Source organism: Dendropsophus ebraccatus, chromosome 3 (genome assembly GCF_027789765.1).
Source record: "Dendropsophus ebraccatus isolate aDenEbr1 chromosome 3, aDenEbr1.pat, whole genome shotgun sequence".
NCBI lineage: Eukaryota > Metazoa > Chordata > Amphibia > Anura > Hylidae > Dendropsophus > Dendropsophus ebraccatus.
Genome location: NC_091456.1, coordinates 87,989,901 through 88,005,324, shown reverse-complemented (window position 1 = coordinate 88,005,324; position 15,424 = coordinate 87,989,901). Strand labels below are relative to the sequence as shown.

Sequence of the window (15,424 nt, the reverse complement as noted above, 5' to 3'; positions counted from 1 at the left end):
TCAGACCCAGGAGGTGCCACAGCCACTGGATTGTTAGAGTACCTACAATCAAATACTATGAGCAGTTTGAAAGGAAGCATATTTCCTCAGTTTTTCAGTACAAGCTGTAGATCGTGCAATTGTGTGCCATTGTCATGCTAGTTAGAAAATAAAACAGATTGTGGGTGGCACTGCTCTCTAGTTATTATTTCTAATATTTATTCTTTATAACAATACACAAAGATAGCATAGATGCATTTTTTTCAGAGTTTAATAACATTCTAGTCCACTAGGAAACACATTTTGAAGAAACTGATGAACATTGTACAAAAAAAAACTGTATTGGTTAATAAGGACAAAAAAAAAAAAATCTAAAATGCTGGCTGCACAATACCAAAAGGCAAGTAATAGATCATATAGGCTAAACAAATGCCATTACAGTCAGATCATACAGCAGCCTGTTGTCTACATTACACAGTAAATGCAGTAAAATCTTAACAGTAACATAATTCACTTTAATAGTGAGACCTTTGAATCTGATCACTGAATAGATATAGAACACCATGCACAGCTCAAAGTCACAATCATTACTTATTGTACAGTAATAAATAATGCCAAATATACAGCCACAGTCTTTTACAGTCATGACTGTTAGAACTACGTATGGGCTTCTTTATATATTTCTTGTAGTGGTGTCACAAGATAAATACCTAGCAGCTATCCACATGTGGTGACCTTTCTGATAGCAGGGATTATGAGAAAAGAGTTCCACGTACCTCAGTTTAATGGACCTGGTCGAGCATGCATGGGAATGACAGGTGCTCGACCACCACTCCATTGAAATGGAGAATACTGGACCCCCTTTCTCACAGAAGGGTGATAAGTTTCTATCTTGAGACAAAGAGGTACGATTAAAGTGAAACTATGCAGAGCAGATCTCACCTGGAGAATGGAGCCTATGCTAATTTAAATCACTAAACATGAAAGCCAACTAAGGAAATAGCCGCCAATTGTCCTTAATTCAAACCTTTCAAGTTGCAGCTTTCATAGCTTTAGCAATAAAGGCTAATGTGTGATCTCTTTAAATAACTGGAAACGTGGATTCCAACCCAATCAATAAGAGTTATTGTTAAAACTTCGGCTGGTACAGGGAAACCCGTCCACTAAGGCACCCCGACGCTATCTGACAGTGAGTGGGCGAAAACTTTGTTGTCAGAACCACATCCTTATGAGAATATAAAGAGCGAATTTCTTGTAAAGTCCCAGCTTCTTTGGGCATACAGTCTACAAGCTCACTGCACTGGGAATCAAATCCCAACAATCGAATTCCATACCCATGTGGGGAGGCAATCATACGTCCATCTGGGCTAAAACACAGTTCTTTAATGTAGCCCCGGCCTACATTGGCCTCTTCTATGTAATGAGTTAATCGCAAAGAACAGCGAGGAGAGATGGGGCGTACAGGAGCTCCTTCTTGAAACTCGTACACACAGGTCCACTGGTTAAAAAAAAGGGAGTAAAATTATTAGATCAGTTAGGATTTACACTATCCAATACTTGATTTCTTAAATTTTAAAAGTGTCCCCTTCATTTAATAAAACCTCAGTCAAAATTTAGCGTAAGGGTCTGGGTGTTCAGGCTACCACTGATCATTAGATTGAGCCATGAGAGGTTAGACAACTGCTCACTTCACTCCCTGCAATCTCTGTCCAGTTGCAGGAGATGCGATCTGTCATAGGTCTATAGAGGCTGTCTCTTACAACTTGGAGACCACTGGAAGCCAGAGAGTGATGCTCACAGCCACACGCTTCCTCCCACCTCATTCCAATGACTCTTGGGTGTCTGAACATCCAGACCCCAGCCAATCAAAATTTTTGATGTGTCTCTAGGACATGTGATAAGTTCTGTTTAAATTACATTGACACTTGAACATTCACCACAAAAATTAAAATGCAACACATGGCAACTGCTGGTCCTCATTGGACTAAACCCTAGCAATTCAGACTGCACAGGCTAAAGAAAAAAAATATGGGAGCACATTGCTTTTTTTGGGCAAAAATGCTTAGGCTAGATGTTAGCTGAGAGTCAATGAGGAAAAATTAAATCCAATACCCACATGACATTATTTTGTTTGCCGTTTATTCAAGTTTTGTTACACCACAGCACACTATTCTTATGGGTGTTTATCACAGAAAGGTTGGCGCTTTCCCTCATGTCTATATGCATATTGGTCTTTTTTCCCCTCCAGCAAAATAAAAGCTAAATATTAGTGTTATAAACACTATTTTGAACCTAATAATAAAGTCTATGGAAAAATGTCAGCCTGTGCACACAATGTTAAAAATGATGATAGTTATATCAACAATATATATCTTTTTACAATGTGTGCACATACAGCTGTTTTTCCATAGACTTTAATAAAGCCCACTATTATGTTTAACCCCTTAAGGACCAACCCAATTTTTATTTTAGCACTTTCATTTTGTCCTCCTCATGTTTAAAAGGCCATAGCGCTTACAGTTTTTCACCTACAGACCCATAAGAGCCCATTTGTGTGACACCAATTATACTCTGCAACGACAGGCTTAATTTTTCCATAAAATATGGTGCGAAACTGGGAAAAAAAATAGATGTGCGATGAAATTGAATTAAAAGTGCCATTGTTTTTATTTTGAGGAGTTTCGTGTTTACGCCATTCCCCATATGGTAAAATTGACATGGTATCTATGTTCCTAAGGTCAGTACGATTACAAGGATATGTAATTTGTTTATTTTATGTCCGTAAAAAAATAAAAGAAAAGAAATAAAAAAATTAAAAAAAAGTGTGATTTTTTTGCACCATGATCTGTACTTTCTATCAGTACCTCGCATATATGCAACTTTTTGATCACCATTTATTACAATTTTTCTAGATTTGGTGTGACCAAAAATCAGCAATTTTGCACTTTGGCAGGTTTTTGCGCCAAACTTCGATGAGCTTATATACATATGGTTATGGCTGTGAAGTATATGTTATATGAACTTGGTTTTCTCTTTTTTTTTCTTTTTAACCCCTTCAGCACAGGGCTAATTTTCGTTTTCGCATTTACATTTTTTCCTCCTCGTGTTTAAAAGGCCATAGCGTTAGCATTTTTTCAATCTACAGACCCACACGAGCCCTTATTTTTTGCACCACTAATTGTACTTTACAATGACGGACTTAATAAAGTCTGCAGTGAAATCAGAAAAAAATTATATGTGCGGTGAAATTGATTAAAAAAAAAAAAAAAAAAAAAAGGAATTTGTTTTCATTTTGGGGGGAGTTTCGTGTTTACGCCATTCGCCCTATGGTAAAACAGAGATCGCTAGATACCAGGGAAAGGGGGATATAATACATTTAAATCATGGGTCTCAAACTCGCAGCCCGTGGGCCAACTGCGGCCCCCACCTCAATGGTAAGTTTACTGTAAGTGCGGCCCGGGGGCGCTCCGGAAGAGAGCTGCACTGCACATGTAACTACAAATAGAAACACAGCACATCTATCTCCTATTTGTAGTTACATGTGCAGTGCAGTGCAGTGCAGCTCTGGCGGAGCGCCCCGGCCCCCCTCCTCCTGCAGCGCTCAGCTCCACTCCTGCTCGGCGCCGGAGCATGACGTCACCCGGACCGCACGTCCAGCCAATCAGTAAGGCCCTCAGGTAAAAGTACTCTTGGCGGGGGGGTGATAGTGGTGTGTGGGGGAGGGCTGGGTATTATAGTTGTGTGTGTGTGTGTGTGTGTGTGTGTGTGTGGGGGGGGGGGCAATAGTTCTGTGTGTGCAGGGAGGGATGGGAGTGATAGTTCTGTGGGTGGGAGGGCTGGGAGTGATAGTTCTGTGGGTGGGAGGGGGGGGCTAGGGGTTTTAACAGATGAAAAAATAAAAACATTTGATGACATTGGAATGTTTTTGTAAGAGCTTTTCTTGTGGAAAACCTGATGCGGCCCAGCCTCACCCAGACTCTACCTCCAGCGGCCCCCGGGTAAATTGAGTTTGAGACCCCTGATTTAAATGAAGCAGTCTGTTTTAACAGCTGCATTTAAATGTATAATTAGCAAGTGCGGTGATCGGATCGTGCCTAATAGCAGTGGTCCCGGGCTACACATAGCACCCAGGATCGCGGCGGACGGTTCAGAGCGGAGTCGCTCTGAACGCCCTTACCCACATCAGGACGTACTGTTACGTACTGATGTTTGAAGGGGTTAAGTAATTTAAAGTTCTCTGATTTTTACTAAATATACATTAACTAGATAGAAGCCAAGCTTGAAAGAACTGTCTATTACTAAGTGAGCTACCTCAATATATTTCCAGCTGAAGTATAAGATGTTCACACGTCGTATGAAACCGGCCATTCCGTGACCCCGGCCGGGTCACGGAACGGACGGTCCCTGGCCGGATGATCTTTCCGGCCGCGGAGCTCTGATGCGGGCGCATCAGCGCGCGCCCGCATCAGAGCTTCCCATAGCGCACAGTGAGCCGCTTGCTTCACTATGTGAACTGACAGATCTTTCTGCGGCCGGAATTCACTGTAGTTTTACGTAGTGTGAACATAGCGTGTATTAAAAACTGAACATCGCCTATCCCTAGACAGCTAGTTTTGTCCCTATATGGAGCATCATCAGGTGTGGGCAAATGGCCAACGTATAATGTGGTCAGCACACGTTAAAGAAAAAAATGTTTTTGAAGTCATAGGTGGTAAAGCAGCTCTCAAGTATGGCTAGATTTGGTTACTCTTTCTTACCTCTTGGTCATCAGTATTGCTAGAGCAGCGTAATAGTGTAGCCCAGCCTTTAGGGTGGAGCTGAAGTGAAGTAATACAATTGCCTCGGTCTCTCTCCCCTGGGACTTCCGGCGTAAGAACTTCAAGGCTGTTACGAGGGGAACTGCCTAATACAGAAACAAACATTATACAGAATAAAATGAAACACTTTTATTTGGTATTCAAACAAAATTTTCCCCTGGGGAACAAAATCAGGGAGATAACTGTAGCTGCCAGTTTCTGAGGTGTTCGGGAAACCAAGGTTCCAGGAGCGGAGATTCCCTCCACAATGACAGGAATCCCGGCTCAAAACGGGTGTTCCCCACAGCAGAGAGAGCGACAGGAGTGGCAGCTGTTTAAACTTGCAGTGCTGCACTTGTTTATCTAATCTGCGGAGATTTCCACTTCTTTACAGGGTGTTCCCGCAGCTGAGAGAAGCAGAAGTTTAAACAGCCGCCCACTCCTGCAGGGGACACATATTTGATGGGAATCCCCTGCGCTGCCGGCCCCTGGCAGCAGCCAGCTCCCTCTCCCACAGACGGTGGTTCCTCACTCTACCCGCTGGTGGCCACTTCTCTGCCAGCCTACAGCAGCTCCTGGCATCCTTCTCTAGGATTCAGGTGTCCGTGCTCTGACGCTGACACCCCTCCACATCACTAATATGTCAGCCACCGCTTCTTCAAGCTGCCTCTGCCAACTCCCCACACCGTCGGGATCAGCCCCGCCAGCCTGGCCAGGCTTTTCCCACCCCTTTTCCAGGGTCCTGAACCATCCGTCGGCCAGTTTGAATTTGCGGTGGATCAGCGGCTGACTCAGGAGCCTGGAGAGGGGTGCCAGGAGCTGAGGCAGGCCTGCGTCAATCCCCGCGGTGGGAAGTAGCAGGAGCCAGCAGGTGACAGACTAGTGATGCGTTGGGCCGTCGGTGCTGAAGCACGGGTGCCTGCAGCCAAAAGAAGGGTGCCGGGAACTGCTGCAGGCCAGTGGAGGAGTCTCTGGCAGCGGGAAGAGCCAGAAACTGCCACCAGGGGAAGAGGAAGCCAGCAGTTGCCAGGTGAGTGGTGCAGGTGACGGCCCGTCAGGGGATTCCTGTCATTATGACAGGAATTCCCGCTCTGTGTTCCCCACAGCAGAGAGGGAGGCAGGAGTGGGCGGCTGTTTAAACTTGCCGCGCCGCTCCTGCTTCTCTCAGCTGTGGGGGACACCCTGTAAAGAACTGGGGGCCCCTGTCATAATGGCGGGAATCCCCGGTCCCCGCAGCTGAGAGAAGCAGGAGTGGCACAGTAAGTTTTAACAGCAGCCCTTTCCTGCCCCTCTCTTCTGTGGGGAACAGAGCAGGGATTCCCGCTCCTTTACAGTAAGTAGTGGTGCTTCTGTTTATATATCATGCAGAGACACGCTAACCTTGTGCGATTACAGATCAAATAACACTTGTAAACATTTAAAAAAAAAATTTAAGTAAAATGTGGGCTTTTCTTAGGTTTAGTTAATCATCATTAATACCACAGTGTTTCGGTGGGCATACCTTCTCTTTGTGAGGCCCGGGAAGTATGTTTCTCAAACAGGGTTCCTAAATCACTATGGTGACATGGAGAGCTAGATGGTCTGGAGTCAGAAGACGTAGGGGATGTGGTCACATCTGTGGATAATACAGTACACATAAGACATTTTCACACCTGCATCTTCTTAGAGGGTTAGGTTTTATCACACAAATCACAATCACACAAAGTGTGGATGGAATACTACATAAACAAGGGGACTTTCTGAAATCAACGGGGAAGAAATTGTGTTTTTTCAGACATAACATTTATACCCCACAAAACAGTCTAAAAAGTGTAGATGGCCATAGCCTCAGAGTCTGGGAGACGTCAAATATAAGGTGTGCTAAAGTGCATCTGCATGTGAGTGGCACATTCTGTTACAGTCTATGGGGTTGGGGTTTACAAATACAAACATAGCTTATATTTCACTTCCTTTAAAATACAAACAGCACACTGTATTATAGGGAGAATGTTATCGAACAGGTGTAAAGAGAAGGCACTATAGAATGTATAGAAATAGAACCAGCGGAGCGCCCGAGTTCTGTTGTACCTGAAGTAGAAGCTGTTCTCCTTGCTCTCAGGATAGGGTAACTGCCAACCTCCAGGGACTTTGTCAGATCTAAATCATGCAGAATTAACAGGTAACCAGAGGAAGTAGAGATCAGCATTTTTGAACAGTCAGGGGTCAGCCTCATGCGCATCAGGAAACGGGTGTGAAAGAATTTTTTGTGTGGGCAACCATCTTCAGTACACCTGTTAAATGCAAGAAATAAAGCAATAAAATAGTAGAGTATGAAAATTGTACAAAAATAAAAAATGTTTGCCTTGTGTGCGAAACGTTCCTTTCTTTGTCAGCATCATATGCCTTAAAAGGTCATTACAAATAACCCCCTTCAAATTGCTCCCAATTTGCTTCCAGCAAATGACCTGAATAAGCTACTCCCCTTTATGGTATCCACATTCCCCAATAAGGTTTATTGACTGGGGCTGTCCATATAGTCACTGCTGTGTACTGGGACGTGAATAAAATCATTAGGTCACCTGTAGCATAAACGCTGCAAATTTTCCACCCAGAGTTTCTGTGCAGAAAATCCACAGCATTTACCAAAGGAAAGTGGATGAGACATAAAAATATCTCATCCACACACTGCAGAACAAATCGGCACAACACATGTGTGGTAACTGACTATAATTTTGGTGTCAGAAAAGCTATGGTTTTAAAGCAAATGTACCTGCCATCTGCGCCAGTTTCGCCATCTACAATTAGGCCTGCTTGGTGCACTGGAGCATCAGGCCGCCTTCACTGCACCGAGCGGGCCTACTTGTAGATAGAGAAACCGGCTCTGATGGTGGAAACTGGGCAGCGGTTTGAAAAATGGACCATGCTGCTGGAAGAATCTACACACTGGTGCCGACCCAATGTGCTAAAAAAAAATAAATTCTTAGGCTGCATTCCCACGTGGAATGCATGTACCGGAGTCCCCCCGCTCCTGGACAGCATCTGTAATTAGATGCTGGGAGCGGGGGAGACTGTTTTCATAAGCGCCGCGCTGTAATGAATCAGCCGCGCGGTGCTGTTACTACAGCGCGGCGCTTATGAATACAGTCTCCTAGCATCTAATTAGAGATGCTGTCCGGGCGCGGGGGGACTCCGGTACATGCATTCCCCGTCCGTGATCCGTCAGGATCACGGAACATGAGAATGCAGCCTTAGTAGAAGGGGTACACTTGCTTTAATGCAGATTTTCCTCGCTGCCTATAATGGTTGAAGTCAAAAACCAAAAATTTTCACTGGGCCATTTTGGGATTCATGTAACTTATTTATTTTTTGGGGAATAATAGAAAAAATGCAATTGTTTTCATATTTTGTATAATAAGTGTATGCTAATCAGCATGCAGTAAAAACAATGAATATACTCTGGGTTACTAGGATTACAGTAATACCAAACTTTGTGTACTTTGCAATGCAATGGGTTAAACTACCTGCAGTGGGAGTCCTGCACTGTATTCCCATCACGCCATACAAAAAAAAAAAAAAAAAAAAAAAAAAGGATGGGGTGGAATAATGATCCTATTGACTACCATAAAAATATATATATCTTCGGTGGAAAATCCACAAAAATCCTGATCAAAATCCAAATGAGCGGGTGTGCATTTCCATTGCAGATTTCGGCTGTGTGCACCAGTACCCTTAGGCCTCATTCACACTTTCCGTGTTCCGCATGGAACACGGACGTGAAAGGCCTGTAACGGACTCCGCCTGGGCAGCACCTGTGATAAGATGTTGGGAGCGGGGGAACTGTACAGAGCGGGAACTGCCGCGCTGTAATGACAAAGCCGCGCAGTTCCCCCACAGTTCCCCCACTCCCAGCATCTTATCACAGATGCTGCCTGGGCGGGCAATTACAGGCCTTCCACGTCCGTGTTCCGTGTGGAACACGGAACGTGTGAATGCGGCCTTACTGTCACACACTCATATTTCCCTTCAGCAAGCTTATCCTTATACTTCATTTAGCACAAAGGAAATCATTTTCATTTAACACACATTTGTCTTCTTACATACTTTATTTACCTATTTGTATCCCAGATTATGACGTTGCCATCAAATCCAGACGTTACCAATAGCCTTGTGTTGGTATCAAATTCTATGTTCTTTACCCAGCTAGTATGCCCATGTAGAGTGCACACCTTAGTGTTTAACTTCCTCAGGTCCCATAGTGCTATTGTGGTATCATCTGAGCAGGTGGCAAACATTCGGTTATCCAGAAATCTACAGAAAAAGTAAAACCAGTTATTCGCAAAGCAACACTCAATTTTATATTGGTTTATCCTAGCAATATTAATGATGGGTATTCCCATCTCAACTAACATGGTTAACTGGCCTTGTTGAGTTAAAGGGGTATTCCAGGCAAAATACACAAAACATAAGAAAGAAGCCTTACTTACACATCCCTGTGCCCCTGCAGCGTCATATACCTGCCAGTTATTTAACATTTACCCGATTCCGTAAAGCTCTTTTGCCCTAGCCGTTCCTTTTCAGTCATGAACATAGGAAAAGATTTATGAAGACTTTGCCATGGAGCAGGCGCAGATTCTTACCTGTGGTGTATGCCAGCTGTTACTTCTGCTCATCCAATGGGAGGGTAAGGGGGGCATGGCCCCTCCCACACCTAATTTAGCAAGGCTCATGCCTGGAAACTGGCATAAACCAACCAAAAATCTATGCCTACTCCAGGTGTACATTTTTGTGCTTTGTGAGAGGTGTACGCCTCTTAGTGAATCCAGCTGTGAAAAAGGGTGCGTGGGTTTATCTAAGTACGCCAGTCTTGATAAATGTCCCCCATAGTGTATTAATTTTGTACCCATTTTGTTTCCACATTCTTAACTGTATGCATGATTTTATCGGTCTGGGTCTTAACACTAAGACCAATTGTGAGAATGAGTTTCAGCGGGTTTCTAACAAGCACACAATTACTGGTGTGCCTGGTAAAATACATACATTAAATGTGAACACAAAATGCTCCCCTGCTGAGGTTTCTCTGGCCTTGCAGACCTTTGTTCCCCTGGATCCAGTGATGATATCTGGGGCAGAGGTCAGGTGTCTCCATACATCACACAGGAGAAGTGGTGGATTGGTAAGAAGAGTATACTGCATTTACAATATTACATTGTTACTAATATTCACATTACTTTCACCCACAAAGGATTTAATGTGTGCAAATTCAGATAAAATCTGCAACAAACCCAACCTATAGGAACTAAATATGTTACTTTATCATTCATAACCTACATGTTACTAACCTGATGTTATTTACACAGTCTTCATGTGCCTCCGATAAGGTTTTGATGTGCTTTGAAGACACTGGGTCAAAGAGAAGGACTTCTGTTTGCTCACATGCAACGGTCAGTACAGAGCTAAGCAAGAGAAAAACACAGAAGAAAATGAGATGATCTGCTACTTAAAGTGACACTGTCCCCCCCTTTTGTGCATTCTGACATCTCTACACAAGTGTAAAGAGTAAATTTAGCGGTTTTCATACCTTATTTTATATCATACGTCATGCTGCTTGTTCAAGTAAAAAGTCATCTTTTATCAACTGCAGATTATGTTAAGTGGGCGGGGCCTTGTGGCATCAGCACAACTTAGCCCCACCCACAACGCCACCGTTGGTCCAGCCCCCTCACCAGCCATTGGAACAGGCTGGCCTAAAGGTCTAGGCCCCACCCCCTTTAGGCCGGCCCACCAATGGCCGCCAAGGTGGCGGGGCCAACGGTGGCATTGTGGGCGGGGCTAAGTGGCGCTAATGACGCAATGCCCCGCCCACTTAGCACAATCTGTAGATGATAAAAGATGACTTTTTAGTTGAACAAGCACCATGACGTATGATATAAAATAAGGTTTGACAACTGCTAAATTTACCCTTTACACCTGTGTAGAGATGTCAGAACGCACAAAGGGGGTGACAGTGTCACTTTAACCATACAGCTACTGGACATCATTGAAAGTGTCCTCACATGTTTAGGTTTTATTTGCTGTTATTGAATACAGAGCCAGCAGCAGATCATAAATGGAGGTGGGGCTGGGCAATCTTTTTTTTTTTTTTTTGTTAAAGGGCAGGCCGTCTAGGGGCCGAATGGCAGGCAGGGGTGGTAACCCCGTCCCCATTGCTCCAATCGGCCTATCCAGCAGAGAAACAGCACCAGGACAAACCTTTATCCTTAGTGCCCTGTGCGCAATAGGGGGCTATCGGCGGATTAGATTCATATAACCTGACCTGCTGATAGTACCCCTTTAAAGGCTATGTTCCCACACAGTATTTTTGCTCAGTAACCAGGAGCGGATTGAACACACAGAAAGGCTCTGTTCACACACTGTTGAAACTTAGTGGATGGGTGCCATTTAATGGCAAATAGCGGCCGTTAGTTCAAAATAACGGCCATTGTTTTAAAATAACTGCAATTATTTACTATTAAATAGCAGCCATTCACTCAATTTCAACAGTGTATAGACATAGCCTTTCTGTATTTGTAATCCACTCCTGCTTTTGGATGCAAGATACCAAAGAAAAATACTGCAAGGGAACATAGTCTAAGGGTGCATTCATGTGTACGAGATCTGCAATAGATCTGGTGGCACAGATTTAAAATTGCAGATTCAAAGCAAATCAAATTTGGGCCATCAAATCTGCTGCAGATGCTGTATGTGTGAACGCACCCTAAGGCTATGTTCACACTACGTATATTTGAGGCTGTATAGCAACCATAAGCAAGGAGTGGACTGAAAACACAGAAAGGCTCTGTTCACATAATGTTGTAATTGAGTGGATGGCCGTCATTTACTGGCAAATATTTGCTGTTATTTTAAAACAACGGCTATTATATTGAAATAATGGAAGTTATTTACCGTTATATGGCGGCCATCCACTCAATTACAACATTATGTGGACAGAGCCTGTGTTTTTAATCCACTCCTGGTTTTGGTTGCTATGAGGACCTGACATGAGGACCAAATACTGCCTCAAATATACATAGTGTGAACCCAGCCTGTGGCTGCGTTCACACGTACCGTCCGCAGCGGGTTTCTCGCTGCGAATTCCCCTCACCTCTGTGATGCGGCTCCATTAATTCTAATGGAGCCACATCACAGAGGGGAGGGGCTTCATCACAGGGGTTTCACGGGGGAGGGTGGTCTCGCCTCCAGTTCTTCAGGCCGGGTTGGTGACTGAGAATAATTTTTTTGCCGGCACCAGTCTATTGATGTTAAAATCTTAATTCTTAAATCTTAAGGTGCGTTTACACGAAACGATAATTGGCCCGATCGTAGGATTAACGATGTCGGAGTAACGATTTTTTTTTCATAACGATCAGCGTTTAGACGGTACATTATATCGTATGGAAAATCGTTTTGCGATCGCTTAAGCCTATCTCACACATTGGTTAAATCGGCGAACGACTGTTTACACGGAACGATCTGCGATTTTTTTTTGTGAACGACGATTTAAGAACATGTTGAAAAATCAAAATGAATGATTTCTCGCTTGTCGTTTGATCGTTCGCTGCGTTTACACGTACGATTATCGTTCGAATTCGATCGATATCACGCAAATTCGCACAATAATCGTTACGTGTAAACGCACCTTAACATTGGTAATGCCAGTGTGCTGTGGAAAGCTGCAGCCTGAGATAGGAAGTCTCTAGCCTTGGCTACTGACTTCCAGCTGATTATGACAGTCTGGTTGATAGAAAGATACTCCTTGGAGATCCTTGCATCCATCATTTAGCTCACAGAGGTTGTCTGCCTTAGGAAACCCATTATAAAATAGAGTGGTTAAAACAGCACAATGCTATGGTTGAGCCCATTGACCTGAATGGGCAGAATGTAGTCATATTGTCACTATGTTCTGGCTAATGCCTGGACATACACTGTGTTTGGGCAGGACTTAAACGGGTACTCAAGCAAAATAAATGTTTTTTTCAATTGGTGCAAAAAAGTGACAGATTTGTAATTTACTTCTATTAAAAAATCTCAAGTATTCCAGTACTTATCACCTGCTGTATGTGCTGCAGAAAGTGGTATTTTCTGTCTGGAGAGCAGGAGAGGTTTTTTATGGGAATTTGCTGCTGCTCTTATTAGTTTCTGACATGGACAGAGATGTCAGCTGAGAGCACTGTATTAGACTGGAACTACACCACTTCCTGCAGGACATTCAGCAGCTGAGAAGTAGTGGATGACTGGAGAAAAATAATATGTAAGTATACATGCAGGAAGTAATCATAATATGACTAATATCTGCCCATTAAAATGAATAGGCCCATTGGCAACACTTTGGGCTATGTGTCAGATTTAGGCCACATGGGGTAGAAAAGAAGGTCTTTGGCCCAGCACCTGGGTGGCAATGAATGGCATAGCCCTTACTGGGCCCCATGCATGCTTGGCTCTTACCCATCTGGGGAATACTCCAGGTTGAAGACTGCTCCATGCGTCCTTGTGCTGAGACTCACTGAGTCGGCTGGCTGGATGGAGCTGTACAGACCGGTCATAGCCCTGTAGTTGTCCCGGGCTGGATCCACACACAGGCCCCGGCCCAGACAGCGATCCTTCAGCCAATAGAACAGGCTCCCTGCCGCACCGTCCGCACAGGTGGTGACATTCTCAGGGGGCGGCTCCTCCGCGGGGGCGGGGCTCCGAGCCTCTACAGTGGGCTGAGGCTGCTCCTCCTCCTCCTTCTCCTCACTGACATCTTCCTCAGCTTGTTCCTCCGGCCTCTCCTCCTTCGTGCTGCTGCTCATCCTCCTCCCTCCCCCAGGGGCTGCTGATTCCGCTGCCGGAGGTCGCAGTGGGACACTAACTGCCTCCCTCAGCCGTTGGCACCCCGGGGCCTGGGAGGTGGCGCGGTGCACAGGAGCATATCCGCACGGGCCACACCGGCCGTCGCCGCAACCACCGGGCTCTTCCCTGCTGCCCCTACTGTGTGTCCGGATAACGAGCGCCTCCAGCAGCCAGGCTCCGGGCAGATTGTATGATGCGCTGCTCGCAGGGGGAGAGGCGATTGCTTATGACGTCATCATGTGGCGCCCATCTACTCCTGTCTCATACAGTTCTGCGTACGCTGTGGAGCGGGCGGTTTACGTCTACGAGCCCAGACCATTCACGTTTGTGTAGAGACACAGATACAACAACACTGTATTGAGAACTCTTAGTGCAGTACAGTACAGTTGCCCAAGAGAAGTATGGCGGAACGAGTACTTCCGGTGCTGGCTGCGTGTCCTAGGGTCACGTCCGCATTATAGTCTCCTATCTGATTTGGCTAGTGTAGAGCGAATATGGGAGAGGTAGACGTCTTTCCCAGTCACTTCAGTCCTTGCTTCACATTAGGCCGTCCATTCGGCAAATGTTAGTTGGCATTGCTAGAGAACGTAGCAGTAGCCTGCAGGGTTTACTCCAAGCACTAGGTGGCGCTGTTTGTTAACCTTACAGTTTCTTCACTCCCATAACGTAACTCATACGCACTGTTCTGCAAAGAAATGTCCCTCTTGTCAGTAGTATCAGATGGGAGCTTTGCCTTTATCTTCAGTCCGTCAGACACAGTTTGCATGGCCCTTTTTGGGCTGGAAATACTCACTTTAGTGTAAATTAGTATATGATTTTATGCCCTGCTGAAGTTTTTCTTTATTACAAATTCATGTCTTACATCCATCATGTGATTCCAGAATTTCTATTAAGACATTGGGGGGAGCTCCAATATGGATATAGACCCCCCAATAGAAGTCAGTGGGAGAAAAAACACCACTATTTCTTAAAAAAAAAAAACCCTGCCAAAGAGTAGAAAAACAAAGGACATTTATCAAGGGGAGTTGCACCTATTCTTCAGTGAATAAGTGTTGGTTGTGCCCATTTTTGTGGTATTTATGAATGTGTGTACAGCAAATAATTATTAGATGGGATTTCTTTTTATAATTTGTCTATTTTGTGTATTCACCCAACTATTTGCATAATCCAGAACTTTCATTTCTTCTATGATGTGCGCTACAACTAAAAATTCTGTCACATGCCTATGTCTGGGCCAGACCAGGTGAATTAAATTTCTTTTTTTTTTCTTCTTATTCAAAGTTTTATTAAAGAGTGTATCAAGGGATACATAAAGAAAGTAAGGGAGGGGGATAAAAGAAAGTCTACACAATATACAATCAAGCAAGCATTATATAAGAAAAACATCAAACTTAGTCAGCTGGGTAATGACCTCATGAAGCAGACAAAAAAGAAACAGTCCAATCTCCAGTATACTGCAGCATTTCAGAGAACACAAGAGCCAAAGGGGCATTTTAATAGGACTGGAAAACCAATTTAACAAAGAAAAGGAAAGCAAAGGGGAAAAAGGGAAGGGGAGTGCCAGCACGATCCTCAGAAGAAGAAGAAGAAAAAAAAAAAAAAAAAAGATATGGACTCCTAATATAGAAAGTTCCAGGTCCAACACAATTACAATTTAAAGTGACTGTACCACCAGGCCCAGGCTGAAGCACTGGAGGCAGGCCGACCCACCCTTAGTGGGAGGAAACCCAAGCCCCTCTATGATAGGGTTCCATTGTTTCTAATGGATTATCATCATAGAGGGGCTGGGTTTTCTTCCCACT

The 15,424-nt window shown here is 44.3% G+C and overlaps 1 protein-coding gene across 1 annotated transcript; it reads right to left on the bottom strand.

The window, feature by feature from the left end:
• Window positions 1-232: 232 nt before the first annotated feature.
• On the bottom strand, window positions 233-13,966 carry DCAF10 (DDB1 and CUL4 associated factor 10). Its single transcript, XM_069964350.1, has 7 exons — window positions 13,236-13,966; window positions 10,094-10,207; window positions 8,865-9,062; window positions 6,843-7,045; window positions 6,277-6,390; window positions 4,737-4,882; window positions 233-1,477 (listed from the first exon to the last, which is right to left on the bottom strand). The coding sequence occupies exons 1-7, from the start codon at window positions 13,580-13,582 to the stop codon at window positions 1,109-1,111; spliced, it is 1,491 nt and encodes a 496-aa protein (XP_069820451.1). The 5' UTR covers window positions 13,583-13,966; the 3' UTR covers window positions 233-1,108.
• Window positions 13,967-15,424: the final 1,458 nt, after the last annotated feature.